The sequence below is a fragment of the Helicoverpa armigera genome, chromosome 18 (assembly GCF_030705265.1).
Source record: "Helicoverpa armigera isolate CAAS_96S chromosome 18, ASM3070526v1, whole genome shotgun sequence".
Taxonomy (NCBI): Eukaryota; Metazoa; Arthropoda; class Insecta; order Lepidoptera; family Noctuidae; genus Helicoverpa; species Helicoverpa armigera.
Genome location: NC_087137.1, coordinates 4,140,543 through 4,167,459, shown reverse-complemented (window position 1 = coordinate 4,167,459; position 26,917 = coordinate 4,140,543). Strand labels below are relative to the sequence as shown.

General features: G+C 36.5%; 3 protein-coding genes across 5 annotated transcripts; 1 reads left to right on the top strand and 2 right to left on the bottom strand.

The window, feature by feature from the left end:
* Positions 1-1,009: 1,009 nt before the first annotated feature.
* LOC110375365 (transcriptional adapter 3) lies at positions 1,010-2,766 on the bottom strand. The gene has a single exon (XM_021333441.3). The coding sequence runs from the start codon at positions 2,486-2,488 to the stop codon at positions 1,100-1,102; it is 1,389 nt and encodes a 462-aa protein (XP_021189116.1). The 5' UTR covers positions 2,489-2,766; the 3' UTR covers positions 1,010-1,099.
* Positions 2,767-3,163: 397 nt separating this feature from the next.
* On the top strand, positions 3,164-18,874 carry LOC110375364 (zinc finger protein 267). Of its 3 annotated transcripts, XM_049847417.2 has the most exons (17): positions 3,164-3,705; positions 4,278-4,535; positions 4,780-4,934; positions 5,405-5,591; positions 9,319-9,438; positions 9,984-9,995; positions 10,196-10,213; positions 10,335-10,475; positions 10,679-10,765; positions 11,044-11,149; positions 11,790-12,012; positions 12,803-12,908; positions 13,701-13,821; positions 15,070-15,228; positions 15,574-15,745; positions 16,472-16,537; positions 16,967-18,874. In XM_049847417.2, the coding sequence occupies exons 1-17, from the start codon at positions 3,432-3,434 to the stop codon at positions 17,006-17,008; spliced, it is 2,247 nt and encodes a 748-aa protein (XP_049703374.2). In that variant the 5' UTR covers positions 3,164-3,431; the 3' UTR covers positions 17,009-18,874. The 3 variants fall into 3 exon arrangements, with proteins under 3 accessions (XP_049703374.2, XP_049703382.2, XP_049703383.2); XM_049847425.2 differs by lacking the exons at positions 9,984-9,995; positions 10,196-10,213; XM_049847426.2 differs by lacking the exons at positions 9,984-9,995; positions 10,196-10,213; positions 10,335-10,475.
* A 145-nt stretch (positions 18,875-19,019) lies between these two features.
* On the bottom strand, positions 19,020-20,304 carry LOC110375366 (pancreas transcription factor 1 subunit alpha). The gene has a single exon (XM_021333442.3). It carries the CDS (start codon positions 19,914-19,916, stop codon positions 19,101-19,103), a length of 816 nt encoding a protein of 271 aa, XP_021189117.2. The 5' UTR covers positions 19,917-20,304; the 3' UTR covers positions 19,020-19,100.
* Between the last annotated feature and the right edge of the window lie 6,613 nt (positions 20,305-26,917).

Genomic DNA, 26,917 nt, shown 5'->3' with positions numbered 1-26,917 from the left:
AGATGCGCTTGCGGTAAATAGACGGTTTTGGCATCTAATGATCTTGGAGACAACATACTTTGCTATATTGAATTACGCAGCATACCGCTGCATAACCCTCGTCTAGTCCTTTTCCTCTGCTACTGAGGGGTTCCTTTAAGCGTTTTCAAGCTTCCATAATAATAACGCATTGTGACAACCGCGATCTTAAGGACTCTCTAGACGGTCAATAAAATTAAGCAATACTACGTATATATCGATCCCAAGTCAGGCAAGTACCAATGCAACTTTTCTAACTTTGTATGTACTTTCTAAGTATATTATCTTAGACACCTTTGACTGTGTTTCGGATGGCACGTTAAACTGTAGGTCCCGGCTGTCATTGAACATCCTTGGCAGTCGTTACGCCGGGTAGTCAGAAGCCAGTAAGTCTGACACCAGTCTAACCAAGGGGCATCGGGTTTGCGGGTTGTTCGAAAGAGATACCGCGGCCCTGGCACATGAAAGGCCTACGACGAAACACGACGGTTTTTAGTCAGTAAGAGTCTGACACTCCCTCGCCGCTGCTAACCCACAGCGGGAGGGGTCAGTTGATGAATTTTGACGTAGTCAAAAAAAAAAAGGGAATCGTGTTGCCCGGGTAACTGGGTTGAGGTCAGATAGGCAGTCGCTTCTTGTAAAGCACTGGTACTCAGCTGAATCCGGTTAGACTCCAACATGATTGGGAAAAGGCTCGGAGGATGATGATGATGACTACGTAATTTGACTGTAGATAGACTGTACAGTGTGTAGATATAATACTATCAAGATGTGCAATGATTTTTAGCGAGTATTTCCTATTTTTTATGGTAAAGGCCCAGCGCGTACCGCTGGAAGCACGTCGGAGCGCATTTAAAGACAACAATTTAATATAAACCTTAACTACCTTGACATACGGTCTACGAATGATGCGCGCGCAAGCTTTTCGATGCTCTCTCGCCTTTTAAATGGTATTTAGCTTATAAATAGATTTGAGAAATAATAAAGGCAGTTTTAATCATTAATGTTATTTATTTCTAAATAATAGGTACCTATAACAATCTTAAACTACCCCAAGGAATACTTAAAATGATAACATAATTTAGCTTGAATTTGGACCAGTTAAAGGTAATGCATTTATTTCTTTGTTTAGCCTGATCTGTTCATTAATAGCTCTCCATGCATCTTCTTTTTCTTTCTTAGTGATGGGTCGCTTTTTCTGTTTGGCGGCAACCATTTTCTTATAAATATCAATACACTCCATATCAACTTGATCTAGCTGTTTCTTAAGATTCAGTCTAATCATTTCTTGTTTACACAGCCCAATGAGATGTTTCAGATTGCGACAATTGTCTTTTTTTACTGCTGTCAACTCAGTCTGGCATTTTTTGATTTCTGCCAGTATCTCATCATCAGCTGGGTTGGTCAGTGGTGGCAAATCTTCTGGATCCAATATACCTTGCTCCACTAACTCTTTTCTAAGGCATTTTTCTAAAGTAAGGGAATTCTTATAACTAGTTTTGGCATTTGTTGTCTGCTTTACTTTAATATCAGGCACTTCATAATTCATTAGATTCTCTTCCATGAGTGCTGAAACCAACCGTTGTGTCAAAGGGCCACTAATCAAGTTGTCATTTGATTTGTCAAGTTTTTTACGAATGCTGGAAGCTTCAGGCGACATCGATGATTTCTGTTTATTAGGATTAGAAGCATTCTGATCCTCTGCCAGATGCTCATCAGCCCAAACTTCAGAATAGTGACGGCCAAGTGGTGGTATGGGTGGCAGTGTTGTGTTGCTGCTCTGAGCCAGCAATGATTCCAGAAACTTGATGTCATCCAAAGTTACAGGTGCACAATAAGGATCCACAGAACTCCAGAATTTGTACGGAATATTATTCTTTGGCAGGGCAAACTGTGACAATTCCAGCTTTACTGAATTATCTGAATTAGCAATATCATTTGTATAGTTATGAGATCCCCCAGAGGAAGCATTGGACATGTTTTTGAATTTAGGCACTTTCGGCTGGTTTGATAATTTAGTGCTATTTGTTTTCACTATTTTGTCATCAGGAAATTTTCTTTTAACAGGGTACTGCAACTGTTTCCCAGCAGCTTTTCCTTTCTTTTCTCTTTTAGATTCATTTGTATCAATACTTTCAATTTCCGACTGGAAATATCTTATGCGAAGAGCTGTATTACCCAAGAGAGACTCAAGCTCTAACTGTAGGGAGTCTAACTCATCCATCCCAATGGGTTCATCAGCAGACCTAGCTGCGATAGCGGTGAAGCGCGGCAGGTGCACAGCATTATCTTGAATCTTAATATAGGGTATTGGGCACAAGTCCACCTTGGTTTTACCGGCAGATACGGCACCTGGTATTTTTGCAGGCTTGTTGTAAGGTGAAATGCCTGGACTTGAGGGTTTGCCATTATCGTGGCCTTTGCTAGCTAGCCTCCCCTTGCTGTTATGGTGCATTCTCTTCCCTAACATGTTGTCTAAATCAAATTTACCCGCGAAAACACTTGCACACAATCATAACAAGCGATAACGTCCTGTTATTAAAACAAAATTGTTCGACCCACTTTTCACTATAGTTAGGCACTGTATGATGGTCAGATATGAGTAGAATTAGCTTATTTGCACTGTTAGAGAAATAATTAACACGAATAAATAAAAATCACTACGATTAAAAAACTACCACGACAAAATGGCGTATTTCTTTCTTTGACAATGTTTGTTATAAATGTTACCATACAATTTAATGACAAATGGCAATGAAAATTATTAGAAAAACATAAAATTTCGCATTGTTGTATTTATGGAAAGATACGAACTGACAGAAATGCGTTACATATAATGTTTATTAATTCAGTTTTTACGTTTCTCCAAACAAATAGTATTGATCAACTATCTGCTTTTTTTGCAGTAACAATACTAAAAAAAGTATTTACGAAGACTGTTTTGCATGATTTATATTAACAGCCAATTATCGATTTATAAGTTTTATGATTAAATTAACTAACATGCTCAGTTTGTATTTTAAGGGTTTGACTCGTGACCATATCATTAGTTGGCTACGGAATTCTTTAGCACCTATAATCATAGGTGGACAAGTTAGTTTCCACTCAAATGTATGGTACTTTGAGTGGAAACTAACTTTACACACTACGAAAACTGCGTAATTATCTGTCAACTTGACAAAAATGGTGGCTCGGTGCTTTGTTCAGTGTTCACGTTTAAGAAATGAGTGTGAAGTTCTTCTGATTAATATGATTTTGTGTTGAGAATTTAGTTACAAACTGAATGTAGCAATTTTATATGATTGAACAAAAGTGATATGTTTACAAAATATTGCCTGTTTTCTTAACAGAAATGTTTGGCGTGTGAACACGCCTCTGGCTTTTAAATAGAAGTAACAAGTAATTTCAGTAAAATGTGTGGTCAACCTCTTGATTGTCCACTTTGTTGGAATAAAAGTTTTAGTTCTAAACAAACTCTCCTCTACCATCTAACGAATGCTTTAGAAAATACATATTGTCCCGTTTGTGTATGCAAATGCACCTCATTAGCTCAGCTTGTAGAGCATCTATCTCAGGACAAATGCCAGCCAGATAATAATGAACACAAATTTGAACAGAGAGATAATGACAATACTAATAATCAAAATACAGTCATAGAAAATTCTGAAATTAGAGTTCTTGAGAGAGGTAAGAAATTAGGTTTTATTTTTATTAAAATTAAGGAAAATCCAGAAAACACGGAATACAGACATCCGAGATAGAACAAAAAAATGGAAATGGGCAGGACACATAGCTAGATACAAGGACAATACACACATAGCTGGAAAGGCCCTATAGGTAAGAGGAGCAAAGGTCAACCAAGAAAGCAATGGGTAGATGACATCAAGAGTATAGCAGGAGATGAGTGGATGCTAACTGCCAAGGACCGGGACCAGTGGCTTAAATTGGAGGAGGCTTTTACCCTAGAGGGACTACGTAACAATAACAAATAAATGATAGAAATGTGAAATTCTAAAAACAAAATGTACTGTTATGAAGACAAATAAAAAAATAAATAAAATAAAAAACCCACACAACAAGCTCTTCATGGTACCCAACTACTGGAAATGAACTTGTTCTCATAAAAATATAGATTTAGATTAAACAACTTTAAACTCAATAGACAATATTTCAATATTTGTTTTTGATACAAATTTTTTAATCATATTGTGAAACAACATATTGTATACATATAGAAGTGAAACATTTTTTGTTTTCAGATGTCAGTGATAATGATAATTTTAATACTGCAAATGTTCAAGAGATTCCAGCAGAAAGCAATGACGATAACAAAATGTATGTGGATCTGTTTGGTAAACCAATTAAACCATGCCTTCAAACTGGGGAACTGAGGCTGGTGAAGGAAAATGGGGAAAGTCGATACATGATCATCACACCAGATTCAGGCTTAAGTGCTGAAAGCACTGTTGTTACTAAACGAAATGATGATGGCACTATATCTCTAACCACTATTAAAGGTAAAAAAATGAAAAATTATTGAATCAGGCATTACTTTGCAGAAATCCATTAAAAATGTGTAGCGTTAATTCTGCGAGACAATAAATCGAAGCTCGGACTAGTACTATTTTCATGCATCACATGCATGTGACACCCTCCCACCCCCATGCAAATGCACATACATATTTTTAAATCTAAGAATCTAGTGTATAAAATATACCCAGAGCGTGCAAGTATTAGCAATATTTCCTCTCTCAACTCCAGATATGAAAATAGAATCAGAGTCATCAATAGCAACAGACGCAATACTGGAAGACAATCAGGAAGAGATCTACAGCTGTAACACTTGCAAGGTGTCTTTCACGTCTGTCATAGACCACATACAAAACTATCATAATGATCAGGATGTTGTTGTAGAGGTAGGTGAAGTAAATACAATATTAGACACAAATAGAATATTCCAGAATTGTACCTATATCTTATTCACGCATGGATTTTCAGAACATAAATATGATGAGTTGTGGTACAAAAAATTTATGTTAATTTTCAAGTGTTGATCTACAAGGATGGGCTGCCTATCTGACCTCCTCAACCCAGTACCCCTTGGTCAGACTGGTTTCAGATATACTGGCTTCTGACTACTCGTAATGACAGCCGGGACCTACGGTTTAACGTTCGCTTCGAAACCCAGTCATTGATGTCCAAGATATACTTGAAAGTACATACAAACTTAAAAAAGTTGTATTGGTACTTGCCTGACCATGAATCCAACCCGCACGCTCATACTTGAGAGGTTGGTACATTACCCATTACCCATAAGCCCACCACAACTTCTTATCGAGCCATTTTGAAATTAGGTCCACTCTTAAAACAACAACTTCAATTTCAGGAGCCAATAGAAGATCATCAAAACAACACAGTTCCCATAGAATTTGAGCCAACGGACCAAGACGAGTCAACGCTGTTGTCTGACAAGCATGTCCCTCGTCGAGTAATCACCGATACCGGTGATATTGTGGAGGAACCACTTGAATTCAAAACGGATTCTCAATTCATAACACCAGATCAGGTGTCAGGTGGGTTAATTATATGTAATATTTATCTTACAATGCATATTTGAATATTTTTATATGAACCCTTCAATGGTTAAACTTAAAAGTTACTGTTTCGGATTTTCATTAAAATCACTACAAGTAAATATGTATTCATTTTATGACTTCCCGTTTTCCCGCGGCTGCACCTGCGTCCCGTGGGAACCAATGCCCGTACTGGGATAAAATATAGCCTAGCCATACTAGCTTTTGCCCGCGATTTCGTTTGCGTTTTACCCACATAGCTCCCGAGCTCGCGGGATCTCTTCAAAAATGAAATTTGGAAGATATTCTAGCTAGGGAACTCTTCAAAAATCAATCTCTGCGTTTGAATTTAAGAGATTTATGAGATTTACTCACTTAGGGCATTAAATTGCCGATTGAAAACGACGAAAATGTTATTTTTCCCTTATTTTCCCATCATTGTACTGATTTTGATGAACGGAACTCGCGTAACGATCGACACCATTGCGCGATCAGCTCCATCTTTCGAGCATAAGGACAACTGGGCATATAGTACTAATAGAACTATCTATACTCCGTTAGAGCATTTTATTTATACTATAGTTTCGGTTGTACCACATCACTATTTAAGAATTTGCAATAAACTGACAATACTCGTAATGTCAGTTTAGTCTACATTTATTTATTTTCATTTTTCCGATGAGTTTTTCGACGATTTAAAGCAATAACATGAACCGAACACGTGTTATGACATCATTGCGCGATCTAAGCTATCTATCTATCTAAGAAGCACAGGAACAGCTCGACATTTTTATAGTACTGAATTTATGCCGAATTGACCAATAGATGGCGCAGTATGTCCGGATTTTTAATTTTTTGTTATAAAATCTCCTATGTCCTTTCTCAAGGTCCAAACGATGTCTGTACCAAATTTCACACAAATCGGTTCAGTAGGTGTGAAGAAAAGACATTTATCCAAACTAATATAATAAATGCGAAAGTAACTCAGTCTGTCTGTCTAATATTATATTAGTTTGAATGGCACTCAGGAACATTGTTTAGCTAATCTACCTATCAGTGAATGAATTTTGGAAATCCGACCAGCGATTCCAAAAATTACCCCCTGAATTGATTCCAAAAATTATCCTCTGTATAATATTAGTATAGACTAGCTTCTACCTGTGACTTCGTTCGCGTTAAATTAGAAATTTGTATCTTGAATCAACTCCAGTATTTTGAATCAACATGTTTTTTTATATACGTTGTCTACATTGAATTCGTAGATTTCACGTGATGCGTGCATAAACAAATAGATAAACAGACAAAAAATCCAAAATCCTAGAAATGGGTTCTGTTGGTTATCCTTTAACACGCTGGCAATTTTTTTTTTTCAAAATATTCAATACACAAAATAACCTTTACAGATTTCTTATATGAAAAATAATATGTTATTCAACTATCTATAATCATATCATAAATTTAAATATTATATATACGGACCCTACGGTTAAAAAATAAACTGAGGATATAAAAGTATAGTTTTATTTATCCTCTTCTATAGGAAAAACTTCACAAGGTCCAGTTCTAACAAAGTTAGCCTGTTGTGATTTATTACGCTTATTCTTATTTTTACACTTCAATTTACATTCATTAATGTATGTTTTGTTATCATCAGCACAGATAGGGAAGTATACGTATGGGCAGTTAGTGCATTTTGCATTCACTTCAACTTCATCCAAAGCTATTGGGTCCCAGGTATGTTTGTTGAAGAAGTGGTTAAAATCTTCCTGTGTAACTAAAGATACGCAGTAAAGTACGCCAATAGCTGAAAGAAAGTTAAGAAAACGTTTTACCAAAGACGTGTGCAAATGATCTCCTGACTCCTGACTCCTGACTTTTCGAGTCACGTTAAGGGCTGATATCGCTTAAAGGATATTTAAAACAAAAAATGATAATAAAATAAACTCTCTTGCAAAAAAAGCGGGCACCTATGCGAAATGTTGGTTTTAAGGACTTCACGTGTATTTCCAAGGGTTTTAATAGCTGTAGTATGTTACTAGCATCAAAAGGGTTAGCCAAGCATGCATGAGAGTGTATTCTAAATTTAAATTTTGTAGAATTTGCTAAGAAACCGGTTAAAGTTTGTTTTGGACTAATTGCTGGTAGAAAGTTCGTGGGCGTTTTGAAAACGTTTTTGACGTGATTTTCAGAAAATTATCAATTTTCTTGCAAATCACGCTTTTTTGCAAAATAGTGTATATCTCATTGAATGTTTGCCACTCGTAACTAAGTTTAGATCGATAGTCGACTGCCTCTTCTCAAGCAGCCGACTCCACGATAGCTGGACATTGGCTAGATGATGATGAAGTAACAAAATAGATAGAGATACTCACTTATGATAAAAAAGTTTTTCGGAAAATAGAGTTCCATGATCAAAAGTCAAGTTCACTTTGAGAATGCTAGCTATAATAATTGCAAATTTTATTGCTCCTAGCGCTAATGAGTTGAATTGTTAGCCAATTAATTTTTATGAGATTCTTAAATAATGTTGATTGAACCAATCACATGGTTAATTTGAAAAATATGTATTTCCCTTATGCTACAAGTTTAGTGATACTTACTAAAATTTGCCTAATTTTGGTAAAACTCTTGTTCCTTCTAATCTTTTTAGGTATAAACTAGCGTTTTTGGGGTTCCGTAGTAAACTAGGAACCTTTATAGTTTCGCCATGTCTGTCAATCAGGCAGAGTGCAAAAAAAAAGTGTTTTTTTTTTAGAGTCCCCTCTACTCGTAATGAGGAGCGATTTTTTTTTCGTTCCAACTCCAAGGCTAACGTTTGGTATAGGTATTTTTGGATAAGTATTAAAAATGGTATAAATGTGTATTAATTGGTATTTTTTTGCTCAGGAAATAATCGCTCAGAAAGTTGAAAACGATGTGTGTGTGTAACACGAACTTTTGAACTTTCCTCAATTTCGAGCTGTTAAGATTTTTTCTGGAAAGTTGGGTTCGGGCATGGACGTATATAACAAGAGGGGGGAGGGTTCAAGGGGGGTCCGGACCATTCATATCCATCTTACGTGTCCTACAGAAAAAAATATGTACATGCACCGCGCTGATTGCAGAAAACCCACCTACTTTTGGATAAATATTGCAATGACATACCTACATTACACATAACTTTTTATTTCAAGTATATACTAAAAGTAACCTAAATAGTCCTGGGTTAGCCCATACTCAAACTAAGCAATTGCTTAGCGCATCAAGACTGGGGCTGGGGGCACCAGGCAGCCAAAAAAACCAGCTCTCGGACGTCGGTCTAACAATTTTAAGGCTTGTGTTTAAACACCGCCCAAAAAAGTACCTATTTCGCAACCAAAACAATTCTAAACGGTTACCAAAATGGATTAATGGTCACCAAATAACGTTTCCTAAAATATTATGAAATAAATCCAATTTTTCCTATTATTGTCTGTCATAAAAATTATACAACGACAATGGACCTTTCTGTGTTTTCGTCTTCAGTATAAAAACATGGATAAAAACTACGTACATCCCCTTGTTTTTGCATTTTCAATCAACTAAAAGTTCGTACGTAACTTTTTGTTGCTAAGCTTCATTTTACGTAATTTTCGTTTTGAGTCTTAAAAAAAAAATAAGAAAAATTCAGATATCCTATATCATAAATTTTCTCCACTAACCTTACCAGCGCACAAGTAAATAATTTTCGTAAATATTAAATGTTCAGATCAAATGGAGACCATAAAAATGGAGAAAAAGGGAAAGCGGTTCATCACGAAGCGAGTCATGCAGGTGGACAAAATATGCGACAGCGTCATCAAAGATGCCATGAAAACTGATGGAAAAGGTAAAGCACTCATCATGAAATAACAGTATAAGGACGTTAGATGAAAGATTTTATTTTTGACTAGCTTTTGCCCGCGATTTCGCGTGGAATAGTGACTTCCGGAAGATTTTTCGTTTGCCCAATAGATGGCACTGTATGACCGGTTTATTTTTATTTTTGTAATAAAAACTATCCTATGTCCTTTCTCAAGTTCCGAACTATGTCTGTACCAAATTTCACACAAAACGGTTCAGTACTTTAGGCGTGAAGAAAAGACAGACAGACAGAGTGACTTTCGCATTTATAATATTATTTTGGGTATTAGTTTGGATTATTTTATACGGTCAAATAATTTAATGTTCGTCATTTTTTGTCTCGTACAGTAGTGTTTTTAAGGACACATGTATGTAATAATTATCTAAATAGGCGCTTTTAACTTAAAACCTTCTTCTAACCGCCTTAGTTTTGTTTATTTGATTAGAAGATTTAGGAAGGCCGTAATAAGAATTAAGTGTAGGCTCCATAACAAAAATACTATAAAAAATGTTGTTTGTTCATGCTCACAGACCCACCTATCGGTAAGATAAGAAAACCATGACTAATTTGATAGATTATACTTGTATAATATTATGATGCTATTATTAAAGAAAATATTAATTAATTTAGTGTTTGAACATGTTCAAGTCTGATATCATTATACTTAACACTCAATAATCTTAAAGAATCACTAAGAACAATTTATTTTTCATGCCTCTCATGATGTATTTTGGTATATCAGACACAATAACAGACCTACGTGAGTTTTACCTAATAAGTGTACTCTATGCCTAAATGCATGCATAAATTATCAATAAGTAGTAGTAGAATTGAAAACTCAAATTTAGAATTTAAAGATAAATATATATTTTTATGTATAGATAAAAGCGGTCCATATCACAAAGTAATCGTTAGAGAAGTACCAACGGAGAGTGGGTTTGCAATCAAAATGTATCAATGCTTAGCCTGTGATATATCTGTCACGAATTTAGAAGAGTTCAAAATCCATCCCTGTAAAGTATGTAAGTACTATACAAGATATTTATGTATGTATGTAGGCTTTAACTACACTCTCACCTTAACATGAAGTTTCTTAACCGAATTAATTGAGAATTGATTGAATAGATTCCTTCAACATATAAACAGCCTTAAAATCGGCTCAAATAATGTTAAACAGAATATATTATAAATTTCGCAATGATGAGTATGTCATGTTTTCTTCTAGTGAAATATCCTTGCCTGTACTGTCCCGTGGCGTATGAAAATTCAAAATCACTGTGTGCGCATATGAAAGTACACAAGATGAAATCAGGTGAGTACTATAAGGATACTTTTTAAATACTTAGTTAAATTAATTTGTTGTTAATTTATTATTAGGTACTTTTTCTTTCAATGAGCAAACATTTAATTATATGGATAAAATATTAACGCAATAATTGCAAATTTAAAGAATTTTAATCTTTAATTTCAGTCAACTCATAAATGTATAAGCATCTAAAATGAAATAGAAACCTACAGCCCAGTCTCTTTTCTTAACAATATTTAGTATATAAAATCTATGTTTTTCTTATAAAATCATTTTTGTTCAAGGTAATGTGCCTACTGAACCTGTTGTATATGAATGTGATATTTGCAATACCGTATTCCCAACCAACAAGTCTTTGAAACTACACAAACGGATGCACGATCCTGTTAAGTAAGTACAAACTATTATTTATTTTAATTAATATTGATATCAGACATCAGCGCCATCTACTGAGGCAACTAAAATGAAATGTAATCTTCAGCAATCATATCATCTACCTAGTCGTTCCCAACTATATTGGAGTTGGCTTCAGTCTAATTGAATGAACTGAGTTCCGCAGTTTTTTACATGGAGCCTATATGACAAACCTATATGGCCTCTTCAACCCAACCCTGCTCTCTACCGGTAATGACCGCCAAAGATGAAAGTCAAAGACAAATCATTTATTTCATTCAGGCATTTATAAGGACTTATAAACATCAAAAATATAAATATAATAAATAGGTTTGATTGATTCAATTCTTATTAATTCGAGTCGATTCTAAAGTACCTTCTCATGGAATGGTAGGTATTACAGTTTGTATGTAACATGTGAAGATCATGTAGAATCACAAACAAAAAAATATGAGAATAAAATGACAAAATTAAAATGCTACATGGTATTTACATTGACCTACTGATGATGTTCAAATGACAGCCATATGTACAAACAAAAGTACATATTTCAAACAATTTGAGTTTTAGAAGACTACGTGTGCATTTTAAATTTGCTTTGACAATGTTAAAACCATATTTTCTACTTACCCAACAGATCTCGTCCCATAGAGTTTCCAGTGGAGAACACAGACGGTTCACAAGTTAGCGACCGCCAATACATATGTCCGATATGCGACAAAGTATTTCCCATGGACTACAAACACATACACCAGAACTCACACAAGTCTTCCGCTAAAATAAACTGTGGAATCTGTAATAAAAAGTTCACTTCTACAGAGTATCTCGAAATGCACGCTAATATACATAATATTGATAAGGTAAGTTTTTGTAAAATTTAAAATTGTATTCCCATGTACACATATGTCTTACCCCTGTATGCTCCCCTATGTATTTATGTATATACCCCAATGTTTTTTTTGACTTCCTTATATAATTTCCCTGTTTACTCAGTTATAAAAAATGTTGATTTGCATCCGTGCCATATTCAAGGACGTAATTGTGCTAATGATTCTCGACCCAAATCAACAAAAAAATTTGTACGTAATTTAGAAAAAAAAAACGTAATTCCGTCAATGTCATCTAGCCGTATTTAAACTTTGCGCGTATGTTACTGGCCTTAAAACTGTGCTGCGCCCTCACACAAACGCAAACACAAAGCATACGCAACGATTATTCATAAATTTCATTCATAAAATTGGATTACTTCTGAAATACTACGACATTACAATGACAAAAAAAGCCGTGCATATTGGCTATTTCACGTCTTCTGTAATTCCAATCGATTATTTACGTATTTTATGTCCTCCTCCTGACCTATGGCACAAATGCCAATCAACACCTTGTATACTCCCCGCATGTACGCCTCCCATAAACTCCCGTTTGTATTACGTTCTCTCTTAAGGGAACTAGTCGTATAAGGGGACTTCTTAATTTACTTCCTTATGTATTCTCCCCATGTATGTATTCCCTTATCTGCTGCCCGTATATACTCACTTACATACTCCACCTATGTATATTACCTATTGAATATCCCTTGTTTACTCTCCCCTAAGTATGTATCTTGATGTCACCATTTGTCACATGTCATAAACTTTAATATATTTCCAGGCACCAGTGAACAAACAGGATAAGAACTTACCATACAACTGTATATATTGTAACCGAAGGTTTGCTAGGCCTCACGAAAAAGTTAAACACGAAAGGATACATACAGGTATGAAATGTAGTTTTTTCACTAAGACTAGTTATTGGTTGGAGTCGGTTGCCAAATTATTATTGAGCTAAACTTAAAACATCAAAATATTGATATAATTCACCTTCTAGAATCACATGTGATACTAGATCATCTTTCATGTTTAGGGATTATCGCCACCTTCTATTTCAACTCCCAATATTTTCACCTCTCCGGTTTCCTTTTACATAGGAAGGCTTAGAAAAAAAAAGTTCTAATCCGCCATTAAATGTGCCCCCCATTATTTTTTTATCCCAAAGACCTCGCAATAGCAAGCTCGTTTAGCACCGTAGATCAACAAAATAAGCGAAAAAAATCTGCTGTTTCCTACAAAATAGAATTCTATCGGGCAATAATGTACGAAACAGCTGTTTTTTTTAAATATATTTTGTTGATCTAACAAGGGGTATCGGGTTGCCCGGGAAACTGGGTTGAAGAGGTCAGATAGGCAGTCGCTTCTTGTAAAGCACTGGTACTCAGCTGAATCTGGTTAGACTGGAAGCCGACCCCAACATAGTTGGGAAAAGGCTCGGAGGATGATGATGTTGATCTAACATGCTAAACGAGCTTTCCACATGATATCTATTATGAGGTTTTCGGGAATCAAATATCGAATCTTTATATATAAAAGAAACTCATATTATTTACACATTTCAAACTCAAGAATGGCTGAACCATTTAAGTTTTTGTCAACATCCGGCTACGGGAAACAGTCATTTCGGGACGAGGGCTGTAGCCAGTAATATAAAGTGACGTGTACATTGTGTTGTGTAGGAGAGAAGCCGCACTCGTGCGAGATCTGCGGCAAGTCGTTCCGCGTGTCGTACTGCCTCACGCTGCACATGCGGACCCACACCGGCGCCCGCCCCTACGCCTGCCAGCAGTGCGGGAAGAGGTCAGTTACAAATATAATTATGTTTTGATTGCCATTAGTTAGATAGGGTGCATCTACACGGTACAAGTAGCTTGCGTATGTTGAGGCACATGCGCAGGTTACATGCATTTCAAAAAATGGCGGGTCCGGCGATTCGCGCATGTACAGTAGACTGCACATCCGTGGTAACTGTCATGCACCTTAACTCAATAGTAATAAGTACGATTTTCCTATAAAACAGTGGTAACAGCCACTGACCTGAAGTTGACTGTACCAAAGCAAAATACTCACCCGCATGCTCTGTTGCGTTGCAAGGGTCACTTGCGCATGTTAACTTGCTCCATCTACACGCACCGTGTAGACGCACCCATAATTAAATAAAGAAAATATCTCTGTGCTTAGTATTAACCCAACTATTTATAGGCAGAAAGGTGTTTTACACGAAGTGACTGCCTATCTGACCTCCTTAGTCCAGTGATCTAGGTGAGACGATATAACCGAATAAAACCTTAGTAACCTTGTTATGACTGGTTTTCAGACTTACACCCGTAACCTCTGTCAAAGATGTGCAAATGACAACCAATTTGACGTGCCTCTCGAAACACGGAGCAACTCGTTATATAAGATCTGCGCCAAGGGTTGCTAAACTGCTAAAATACAAATAATTTAATCTCAAATCCTATCTGATGGCGGGTTTTTCCCTATCTGCGTCACAGCGGTACATACATCAATGAAAATGCGTTCGTTTGACAGCGAATGTAGAGCGCGGTTTGTACACCTGTGTGGCGGAAGCTTTGTAGTTATTAATTAATCACGCCACTATTCCACGAACTACTTCGACACTTAACGCGAGATGTGCGCAAAAATAGTCTTTATTTCAAAGAGAAGTTATTCGAGTGATATTCAAAAGTTCTGATCTGATCTTATCTTGAGCGTTAATTGTGGACTATTTTACATAAAAGTTGATATTAAGCATTGATTTTGAGCTAATTGTTTGGTTCAATTTATTTTATATAGCTTCCGTCAACTCCCTTTCCAAGCTATATAATTGCCAAATTTTATCAAAAGTTTTTGCGCAAAAGAGAAATAAACATCCGCAAACTTTCGACTTAATATATTATATTAATATTACAATGAGACACCTCAGACGATAGACAGTATAGGTACGTTAGAAATACCGAGTTTATTTTTGCAAGCTTGGAAAATCCTCTCAATATGTATACCCTAACTTCTACTCTATTGTAAACTGTATTACTTTCTATGGCACAGGTTCAAAGCGCACAGCGTGTATAACCATCATATGCTGACGCACTCAGAGGTGCGCGCCTACAAGTGCCCCTACTGCCCCAAAGCGTTCAAGACGTCGGTACAACTGGCCGGACACAGGAACTCTCATACCAAACCGTTTCAGTGCCAACATTGTAATAGGTGAGTTCAATTGGAGATAAGTTATGCGTCTGCCATCATTTTTATATGAGTTTAATAACATTCAAACGGTATTATTCCTGTTTTAGAAGTTCATGCGTCAACGTCAAGTTTGTTTAAAAGTTGTAAATCCTTGTTTAGTTTTCGTAGTTTTTTTTTTTCAGCCAATATATTTGGGATTTATGCAGTTTTTCTGCTATTCGTCTCTCTTAGCTGTCATACCTTCATTCGTTTTAAGAAATATCGTTAATTGACTCGACATTCATACTTCAACCCTTATCTTAGTAGAATTATTTTCCTTTTTACATATAAAAGAAACCTCATATTATTCGTATTCCCGTTGGCCAGGCCATTCGCGTCCCTATACGCGGTGCGAGTGCACACAGAGACGCACGCGCGACAGAACAACTTGAAGTTCTCGTGCGAGCTGTGCGGCGCCAGCTACGCGCGGGCCTTCGCCCTCAAGGACCACATGAAGCAGGCGCACAAGCAGGAGCCGCCGCCCTCGCCTACGCAAACCGTGAGTATCATTATTACCCATCTAAACCTACTAATATTAGCAAAAGTATAATTTGTAAGTTTGTATTTAGGGGGTAATCTTTGGAACAACCGATCGGATTCCAAAAAATATTTCACAGGTATGCTAAAATGTGCCTGAGTGAGGTGCTGACAGTAGTTCCCAGAGGACGCGAGTGAAACCGCGGGAAAACGGCTAGTTATCTATCTAGCCATTGCCTTGCTGTTATTGGGTTTCCAGATTAATTTTAGGCCGAGGACCAGTATTTTACGTGGTGACCCCACCAACCCAGTTATTCGGACATAATGACAAACCGGGAGAGCACGTAAACCTAAGATAAACACGTAACTTTACATATGTATAAATAGTATTGTGCGCTGAATAAATAGATCACTTCTTATTAGGAAGGACCTTGACATGTAGTCCTGTGGTATTGACTGGTAATGGCCTGTCGAAAGGTTGGCAAGCCCAACATCATAGTACTTTTAGTCGTCCAGGTCGCCCAGGCTTAGGGCGCCCACTGGATAACAAGTGATCTTCTCACAAATTCTATACACACAACAATTTTCTTTAAAATTATTGTCGTCTAATCCAATTTTTTTGATGAATGTTTGAATGTACAGTACATTCAAACATTCATCAAAAAAACACAGAGAGGTACAGTATTTAAAATTCATACATACATTTCTACGGCTACTTGTATTGTTTTAGCAATAATATTTTTTACAGATTCCTACGGAAGAAGATTGGAGTACCGCCGATACAGATCCACTTAACAAAGATTTGACACATGAAGTAAGTATCAACCATTGAGTAAAGAAAGATAATCGAAGATTTTATAATGCAGGTAGATCAGGCGCTTGCTTCTAGGTCACATTCGTACGATAGGCCATTACGGTATTACCAAACGAACAGTTACGAGTGAACTGACCAGGCGTTCGGGTTCTGTGAGACACCTGACAACGAGTTTAAGGATTATAAAAACTGTTATAATTTCATCTTATGATTAGAAATAGCGAGAAGTAGGTTTGGTAGTTAATACAACATAATATAACAATCAGTTGACGTATTTTCATCTCTTATATTTGAACTACGTTTCTGGGGAGAGATTTAAAACTTAATGTTCTTATCGATCAATACGGGTTAATGCGACGGTTCTTTTCTGTCGATAAAGAATTATTATACATAAATTGCTAAATTAACACAATCTATTATTATTTTCAGATCGACCTGGGCATTAGTTCCAACGAGATGATTGTTCCTTAAATCTCAGTTATAATGTGAATAGACTGTAAATAGGATAACTAGTTTGAGTTTCATAATATTATAGATTTGTGGTGTCATTGTGTTTCATCTATTTTTGACTAGATTTCTAATGATAAAAATATGAAAATAACAACAAATTTATAAAAAATAGAAGAAAACGCTTCAAGTACGAAAGATGTGTTAGCTACTTTGTAGTCAAGCTAGAACTCAAACAAAATCAAAAGTCATTTATTCAAATTAGGCTGCAAAACAGCACTTTTTGAACGTCAGAAATCTATAAAGGAACCCCCAAAACGCCTACCTTTCACCACTTCCTATGTGTTCTTGCTGGGAAGAAGTAGTGGCGCAACAAACTCCCCAGCAATTTTAGTTAATGTTGCTACCGTAATTTTGTTATAATGTGGCAATAACGGGAGGTGGCGCATTTACTCCAATTAACTTCGAATTTAATTTACCAAGTAACAGCAATAGTTCCTTTGAGAAGCCTTAGATATAATGAGGTTGTTAAATATGTTAATATTTAAGCAATTTTTTTTAGCAAAAATAGCAGAAAAACAATGCCACTTCAGGTGCTTGTAGTGTAATGAATCATCTAAGTCGTGATTTATTCAGCTAGTTTGTTCGTGAAACGGTGTTTATTTGGATCATTGATTTTTTATACTTGGTTGGGCCTAGCTTGGTCTATAAGCTTAGTAATTGTATAGAAGTGTCGGCTTTTAAAGAATATTGAATTAATCTTGACACTTTCAGGATTTATAACTGCTTTGAGTATCAATTGACCAATAACAATTGCCCACCAGTAAAAAAAGAAAAAGGCCATAGATTTAACTCATAACCTTTTTGAAAAAAAATGCAATGGTCCAGATATTCACTCTAAAATGCAGTAATGTCAAAGCATTTCGTGATACATAATGCAATAATAACATAGAGTAATTATAGCGATCAGAGTTTTCAAAAATATAATTCCCTGTACAAATAAAGCGGTTTTTCCATTGTAAAGAAAACCGGCGTTATTTTCTCCATCTTTCTGGTAGCTTTACTGACCAACGAATTTTATGAAATTCTTTCATTAGGTTTAATGGACTTATGGACACACTCAGAGACATTTAATGGATACAAAAGCTGTTCCTTAGTGCAGAATTTTCTATGAGAATCTGTCACTAAGGAGTGACTTAAGTAATCATTAAATATCTCTGAGTTAGACTGTAGGTTAGACTGTAGGTTTTTAACTAGTTGACCTCATATTAGACTACCTTAATATAAAAAAGCCATTTTAACAATATGATCTTTATCAAATATTTAAAATATCTTCTTAAAAGCAATTCTCAAATATTTCTTCATAAAATATTCTGCCAATTATAATTCCTAATGATACCAATAATATCCAACTTCTCTACCTTTTTTCTTAAATTTCTTTTTTATGTAAATATCTGTGTGTGTAAATAAATAATTGTGACAATATTGTATGAGTTGTGAAGTTATCAGAAATGCGCACAATTATTATATTATTTAAATGATGTTCAGTGCGTGTTGAAAAAAATATTTTGTATGAATATTAAAGAACCATGAAGTTTATTTGTATTTAATTTTGTAACGGGAGTGGAAGTTTAATGTTATCAAAAAAATCTGTCAATGTAGATAAAGCAGTTAAAATGTAAAGCCCTAGTATTCTACGTACGGTATATATAAAATGAAAATGCTATATTATTTTTAATATAATCATTTTTATTGGAAGTATAATCAACAGTAGGTATGTCCTACGTAATACTAGAAATGGCACATTGTTATTCAAATTTTTGGTATACAGCTGTATGTTTTGTTGTCACTACATTTATGTATTTATAATCAAATAAATCATTAATACTACTTGTTGTCTTTGTTTTTAGACGTATAAATTATCTACAATTTATATTTTGTCTCTAATGTCTAGGTACTTACTTAATTAACTATCACATATTCAATTTCTTTTGTTTATAATCTAATTCGTTCATCACTTACACCTCACTTAACACATAATCAATCGTAACAGTATGGAATAAGATAAGCGTCTTTTCGTTTTCACTAGGCGATAACGTCACTAACAGAACATTGATCACGTTTGTCCGTTCCACTCTCCCTCCATCCTCCAGACGGAGAAGGCGTAGCTGAGCTTGTCCTGCGCGAGGTACTTGCCGTGCTCGCTGTCCGCGTCGCTGCTGGCGTCGCTGCTGCCCGCCGAGTCGCTGTTCGACAGGATTTGATACAAGAATTCTATGTACTGAGTCGCCAGCTGCAGAGTTTGTATCTTCGACAACTTGTCGCTCGGCAACGACGGTATGATCTGTCGCAAGCTCGCGAACGCTTCGTTCAAGCTCTGTGTCCTCTGTCGCTCCCTCACGTTAGCCATCAAGCGCTGTATCTGCATCTCTTCGAAAGATTGCGTCTTCTTCCGAGTTGAAGACTTCCATCTTTTCGACCTCGATCTTCTTTGTTCTTCTGTTTCATCTCTTCGGTCGTCTGACCCTCGGTAAACAACATCACCCATCTTTGGCATTTCAGCTGATTCGTTAAAGCTCCGGTCCCTATCTTGAGAATTGGAATCATCAAAATAGTAGCTTCTGGGTATTTGTCTTTGCCGCTGATCAATGAATTCTTGTTCAAAGTTTGTATAAGGCGCTTGTTGGTAGTCTCTGTCTTCTCCATCAAACACGACGTTTGAAGGCCAATGGTGCTGTTGCATAGGCCGCTCGGAGCCATTGCTGAGGTCCATGAGATGCGTCGGCGAGGAAGGTGCGAATCCCGCAACCTCCGTGTGTCTCTCAATTTCTACTGGCACGTAACCGTAGTAGTGGTCGTCATCTTCCGGGTACTCGAGATCTTCCTCGCGTTTTATAGGCACTGTTGCATTTTCACAACTTTCGTAGTTCATAATGCGTAAGTTGGAGGATCGTTTCGCGCGTTCCGAACAAACATGTGCGTGTGATAAGCGCAGCGAGACTGCAGCCGCGGACTGAGTCCTGCGCCCGCGCCGGCGCCGCCCCTACCCGTCCCTTCATTGACAAGATACAAAAAAATAACCATCTCCACCGCGCCTCCCAGCGCGGCGGCCCCTCCCGCCGCCCTGCGCGAGACAGAGACGGCAATAGCAAGATGTGTTGATCGCTTTCTGTTTATCTTGTCCATCATCTCCGGACTGTATTTACTGCATACATAGGTATATGTATGGTGCTCGGTCGCCATAACCGATCGCATCGGTGATCGCGCATCCTGTGAGGGCCGCGATGCTTCAGTTACCCAGTATCATTATATTAGCAAGTCAATGTTCTGAAATTTACCAAAGAACTTATTTGTAATCGAAGGTTTCGTATACATTGTAATAATTTTCATTGATGACAAAAAGTCTTCAAATAAGTTGTACCTTCGCAGTTTTCTAATCAACAGTTTTTGGCACCTAAATATTGTAGCTGCAAACCTAAAACTTGATGGCTTGATATATGGCGCCACCCTTCCCTGTAAGGATTTTTTGTGACGCGTCGTCCCGCCGCTACTAAAAATATCCATGACGCAATGCTCCCAGGATCGGTCCCACGGCCATGGCAGGCGATGCCTTCGGTATATCATAAATATTTAATTTATTTATCTATCTCGCTAGCTCGGATAGGTATGGTGAGGGAGCCTGCACAGTGTTAGGTGAAGCTGACATTCGGTATTGGTCTTTATCAAACACAGGATAGATTACACTGGTCAACAAATTATAATTTTTTTTTTGGTGCAAAGGTGAAATATACAATTTCTTGTAGGATATTAGATACGTAATCGAAGTCCAGAACATAAAGTTGCACTAGCACGCAGGGATTTAGAGATATACCCCTCCTAAAGTACCAAAAACGCGTTTTTTTATGAAATTTGATGTCATTTTTTGGGGACAGCAGAATTTTATAGGAATTTCTAACTAAAGCATCATATAGTACTACTTTCCCCGCATTAACCCCATTTTAATTTATATTTTTGCGAGTTTTATTTCCCGATATATACCATTTTATAACTAAAGTGGAGTTTTTTCATACTAACAGGCCAAATGAAATATAGGGAAGATCGAACTATCGTAGCTGTATACATATTTCATGAAAATTTAAACTCTTAACGTTGGAAATAAAAATGAATTTCAATCGGGAAGAGTGGTACTATATAATGCTATAGATAGAAACAAAAAAAACTATTTTGCTGTACTTCAAAAAAATCGTCAAATATCGTTAAAATCGCGTTTTTGGTACTTTAGGAGGGGTATATCTCTAAATCCCTACGTGCTAGTGCAACTCTATGTTCTGGACTTCGATTACGTATCTAATATCCTACAAGAAATTGTATATTTCACCTTTGCACCAAAAATGCTGTTGACCTGTGTTATCGAATATTTTTTATCAAAGTTTGTGGCGCCTTTGTTCATAAGTGGACTGTGAAAGGCCGACCATGGTTGTTTAAGTGCCATGTTTTGGCTCATACTCTTGAGAAATAGATGAGTAGGTATTCCGGTTATAATTTTGGCGAAAATAAAGCAAAGTTCAAAGCTTTTATTTTATTTATTTATTTTATTAAGCATTTATTTCAGACCAAAAGTCCATAAAATGTTAGTAACAATGGTCTTAACCTATTGTTAGTAATTTAATATAATGTAAATAAATAAAACTAATTCTACATTACAGTCTACATCGCGTGCAGTCTAATCCAATGGTTCAGTATTGGACTGTCCCATTTATCACACAATACGCTCAAGATGCTGTGTGAACTGCCACGCATTCTGCGGAGGAGGGAAGCGCAACGTTTGCGTATGATTGCATGGAAACCATCAACTCTGGCCTCCGCAAACATGCCTGATGCACTACAAAAACGTGGCAGTCCATTCAACATTCTGAACGCATTGTTGTATTGAACACGCATGGCGCTGTATGCCCTCTGCGTATAGTCGACCCACAGAGCGCACGTGTAAAAGGACTGGCAATAGGCTCTAAAGAGAGTAGTTTTAACGTCCCTTGTACACCGCGCAAATCTGCGAATCAGCATATTACATCGGACAGCCAGCGCCCTGCGCTCCCGTTCAATGTCCATGTTGTCATTGAGATCCTCGGTGACCCAGTGACCCAGGTACTTGAAATGAGACACTCTAGTCAATGGTGTATTACAAATAGTAACTTGTGGCACATTCAAGTAACATTTGGTGCCCGCCTTAAAAACAAGTAACTCACTCTTTTTAGCATTGTACCTGAGCCCATGAGCCGCCGCATAATCTTCACACTTTCTTAGGAGCCACCTGAGACCGCTGATTGATGGACACAGCAACACCATATCATCTGCGTAACTAATATTATTAACACAAGTACCGTCAATGTGACATTTTATGATTTTCAATAATCTACAAAATATGGTGGTAGATATTTAGTTTATCCGATCATGGCACTGAAACTGCGATGTCAATTCACCGTAAATAACAGTCATTTCTAATTATAGTGATCGACTCGCAAGTATTAGAGATCTACCTATTTAAACTTGAAGAGAGATCTAAAATTATTGTCTTCTCAATTTGAAATAAACGGATGCGCTAATTGTTTGTAATGCTTTGGATTTTAATGCTACATTTTAAATGTCGATCATTCCATAAAAATCATTTTGGAATTTCTGGCAGTAGGTGTTCCCTTTCAGTCTTCCATTTAATTATGACAAATAATAAATCCATTTACATTTGTATTTTTCTTTGCCTCTACAAAGTCATGTCTAAAATAAACCACTAAATTACAACTTCGTTGTGTGCCTACCTACCTACATAGGTACCTACTGAAAACTTTATTATGCCGATGAAAAATTTGCGGATTTGTGAGCGGATGTTTTCTGAATCATCAGCATATTATAATTATTATCTTGAAGCTGTCAGAGCTTAGGCATTATAAAAAAAACATTAAATATTGTAGGTGCCTACTTTAACATCTTTAAAAGCGTTAAATTTTTAGTTATGAAAAAACCTATTTTCATTATAAAACATGAATGAATTTATATTGCTTAATGAATTTGAATTCTTCTGTACATAGGTAATTTTGAATTTCAACCGTCAAAAGGACGAAAAGGCGGGAAGAGACGCGAGCCGTTGACTGAGTTTTAATATATTTCGGGAATAGTTACCACACTGGTGACGTACCTACCCGACAAAATATTAATAGCTTCATTATCCAAACTCTAAATATAACAAGTTATTACAAAGATAAATGCATTTTACTCCCATGATTTAATATAGGCAGTGACGGATAAAACTGTCAGGCGAACGTTCCAACGATTATTTTCTTTGTTGTTCTTACATGCTAATTAAAGTGTGGAAAAGGTAACGTTTTAGTAAACTCATAATTAATAGGTAGTTAGGTATGGTTAGTTCGAAACTCAATATCCGAGGTAAAACCGAGCTTACCTACAAGTTACTTAGGCACTTCAACTTTCGGCAATTGATGAGTCAAAGTTATACAGACACGCGGAAAGAGAACTCATTGTCCTCTATCGCCTTCTACTTATTTCTCCTCTTTGAACAAATCCATATTTTTCTTATTGTTACCGCCCCTGAAATTATTAATACCTACCTACCTACTTCTTCTTAACCGCTATCTAAACGTTTAACTACGGTCTACATTACATTTATCCAGACAATATTGCCCTAAAGTTCTAGTGATGTCCTTTATTGTTCTTTAGCTATATTTAAACAAAGCAATAAAACATGTGTCGCAATTCATTTCAAGGCAAAACATAAAAAATACCTGAACTGTTTTTGTTAGAAATATTTTTCGAAAAATACCGGTTCGTCTTTTCCCAAGATGAATCAAGTCAGCATCTGGTGTCGGCCCATGGGATTCCCTAATGAGCAAGTTAGTTTCATTCACAAGCCGAAGTACCTACACTTACCGTTATCTGAAAGTTCTCACGAAAAAGATAGCACCGATAAGAGATCATAGTACGCAAGGCGGAGCATGAATGAAAATGGCGGTTTACCGCGCGAAAAGGCGTGTCATCCATAGATAAAGAAAAAAAAGTGTAGGTATACCAACTATCAATTATTTCAGAAGAGATCGATCAACGCTCATTCTCACACTTTCAAAAGTAACTAATCAGGATATACCAGTAGGGATAAAATTAAATGAATAATTCGCCTATTTTTAAATCTCTATTCAAATAAAATAATATAATGGCGAAATTAGTTCACAATTATATACCTAAAGACATTTCCTGGAAAAACTAATCAGACCTAATAATGTTCATTGTAGTCCTAGGAATAGAATAAAGCTGCAACATCTGACTTAATGCTTGTATTTAATCGGATTTAATAATTCAGTTGCAAATCAGGTAGGTAGGTACCTAATCTACCTTAGGATTAGCTAAGCCTCATTGTATTGATATTATACGCGTGATACCTGTGTAAAAGTTTTATATTTATACAGATAGGTACCTAAATCCTACCTTATTCATCATCCCTTAATTCAGGATAATGATAGAACGTCATCCCCTAGTTGCCGGCTACAGATGTTTTAACTAAAGCAGATTAACGCGTTCGCGAGTTTATTTAGTTAAGAGTTTTACGGCTGTGGTGACGCTGTGGTTTATTTTCTACGTTTTTTTTGTTGGTAAGTGACACCTGCTTTAGATAACGAAGAGAGTACTTGAGTGGTAAACACTTGTGGGAAAACTTGCGGCGCTCAGGTGGGGCCGCGTGCGCACTGAAAAGTTTCACAGAGATCCGTTAATTTGAAAACTGATTGCGGTGAATCCATGCAAAACACTTAGTATGAATGAGCTCACTCAGGTCCTAAATCTAGAAAATACAATAGGTATTACAATAATCCGTATCACACCATTTGCCTCCGGTCAATAAATTAATTGTACAACATCAATAGTTTTCTTTACATAACGATTCATGTTTTTTCTTGAGACTGGGAATTTTGTAACTAGGAAACATGTCAGCCGGAGCCGACTAAATTACAAGTAGGTAATAACAATAAAGTGAAAATAATTCTTTCCCACGCGGAGTTACCCCATCTGCAGACCGTATGCCAAAAATAGTACTGGCCAGTGATGACCATTGTTTCTCTGGATAATAAAAACGAAGATTAGGCTCTAAACGGCAATATCGTAATAAATAATAAAGCGTCTTGGAAATGTTCAGCGCCATAAAACATCTGTGGAGGCCTCCACAGCTGCGCTTAGAAGAAAATACGTCACACGTGTGCCCGATCTATAGTCTAGTTTCAGCAGTACCTGCGCACGCTGATAACGAGCCCATTGTCTGTTAGTGCGAAATTCGGCAAATTCATCTTTAATCGTCGTTGCACACCTGCATCGGATAAATGGTTAGGTATTGCTAACTAGTTGGAACTTGACTAAATGTCATTGTTTCATTGTCAAACTTTAGCCGGCTTGGGTATTTAGCAAAGTTCAGACTTCGAGAACTTTTATTATTGTGTTTTGCTAATCCTCTAATGATCTTAACACATTGTGTGAACACCTGCGACATAAACAATAGGCTAACCCACACAATATTTAGGTAAGGAGGTAGGTATCTACCTATGTATATCTTAGAATTCAATTTCGTATTTTTTTTTGTTCTAACGTTCCAAAAAGATTACCCCAAAAAATATGTTGACTGTTACTTATAAATTGGATCTTCAAAGAAGCCAGTGAGCTCTCAACATCCGTATAAATGTTCGAAATATTCTAGAACAAATTATTAAAATTAAAACGAGCTGCACTATGGCTAAGGTTGGAAGGGTACACCTCCAGCGCACAGATGCGTCGCATGTGTGGCGATCTCTTCGCGTCGCCGCCGCCCGCCGCCCTCGGTAACGACTCCAAACTCACGCGCATTCAGGACAATTCTTATAAATAATAAAATCATGTTTTTATTGTATAACTATAGTGTTTTCAGAAAGATCATTTTGCTAGTACCTATGCAGCTAGGATTCTCATTCTTCAGGAATTGCAAGATTAGAATTTAGATTTTCTGTTCCCTAGATTTGCTAAGACATCTTAAATGTTATTCAATAAGTTGTGCTTTTAATTTGTGAATGACTTGGTGTTATTTTAATGTCATCTTTATATCAATACTTGATACCCCCCTGATGGTCCCTCCTAATACCTAGGTCCTAGGGCTTTGGTTCCCAAAAGTAACATAAAGCTGCGATATTATAAAATACCCCGTGCATAATGAAGACGGCAATATGTGGCTAACCGTACAACACCCCGGCATTGTCCGGCTTTCACACGAATTGTTTTGTTCCAGCATATGCCTGTAACGCAACCCCGTGCATTCCTACCTACTCGGAACCCTGCCAACTAATTACACATGAACAAATCTAAACATCGCGTTTTTGTTTTACTATCGTAAATAAACATTTCATTTCTGTTGTGGAATCGGAGTGTCTTATGAAGCCAGAATTTATTTTTTCAATTATACAAATGATTTATGTAAATAGATATGTCTAGTTTACGAATGCGTTTTAAATGTTTTAGTTGTAGGCCAACATTTAAAAAAATGTCTGATTAGTAGTATATTTTGCTGATTAGACTGTCATGTAGGTATGCGACTATGAATTTATCACAGTCAGTTTGGCTAATGTCTACACATCTTTCAAAAAAGTCGGCGCAGTTGACTACCTATGCTTAATAATGTGCGACTAACGGCCAGTTTCTTCATCAAAAGTTAAAGTAATGTCTAAAGTAAAAGTTACGGTCAAATTCGTTTTTTCAAGGCTAAAGTGACAGCAAAACTAATAGAAAAATTGAATTTGACCGTTACTTTAACTTTAGACATTACTTTGACTTTTACTTTAGCTTTAACTTTTGATGAAGAAACTGGCTGTTAGATACCTAATACATAACTTGCCCGACAATGAACTTAATCAGGTG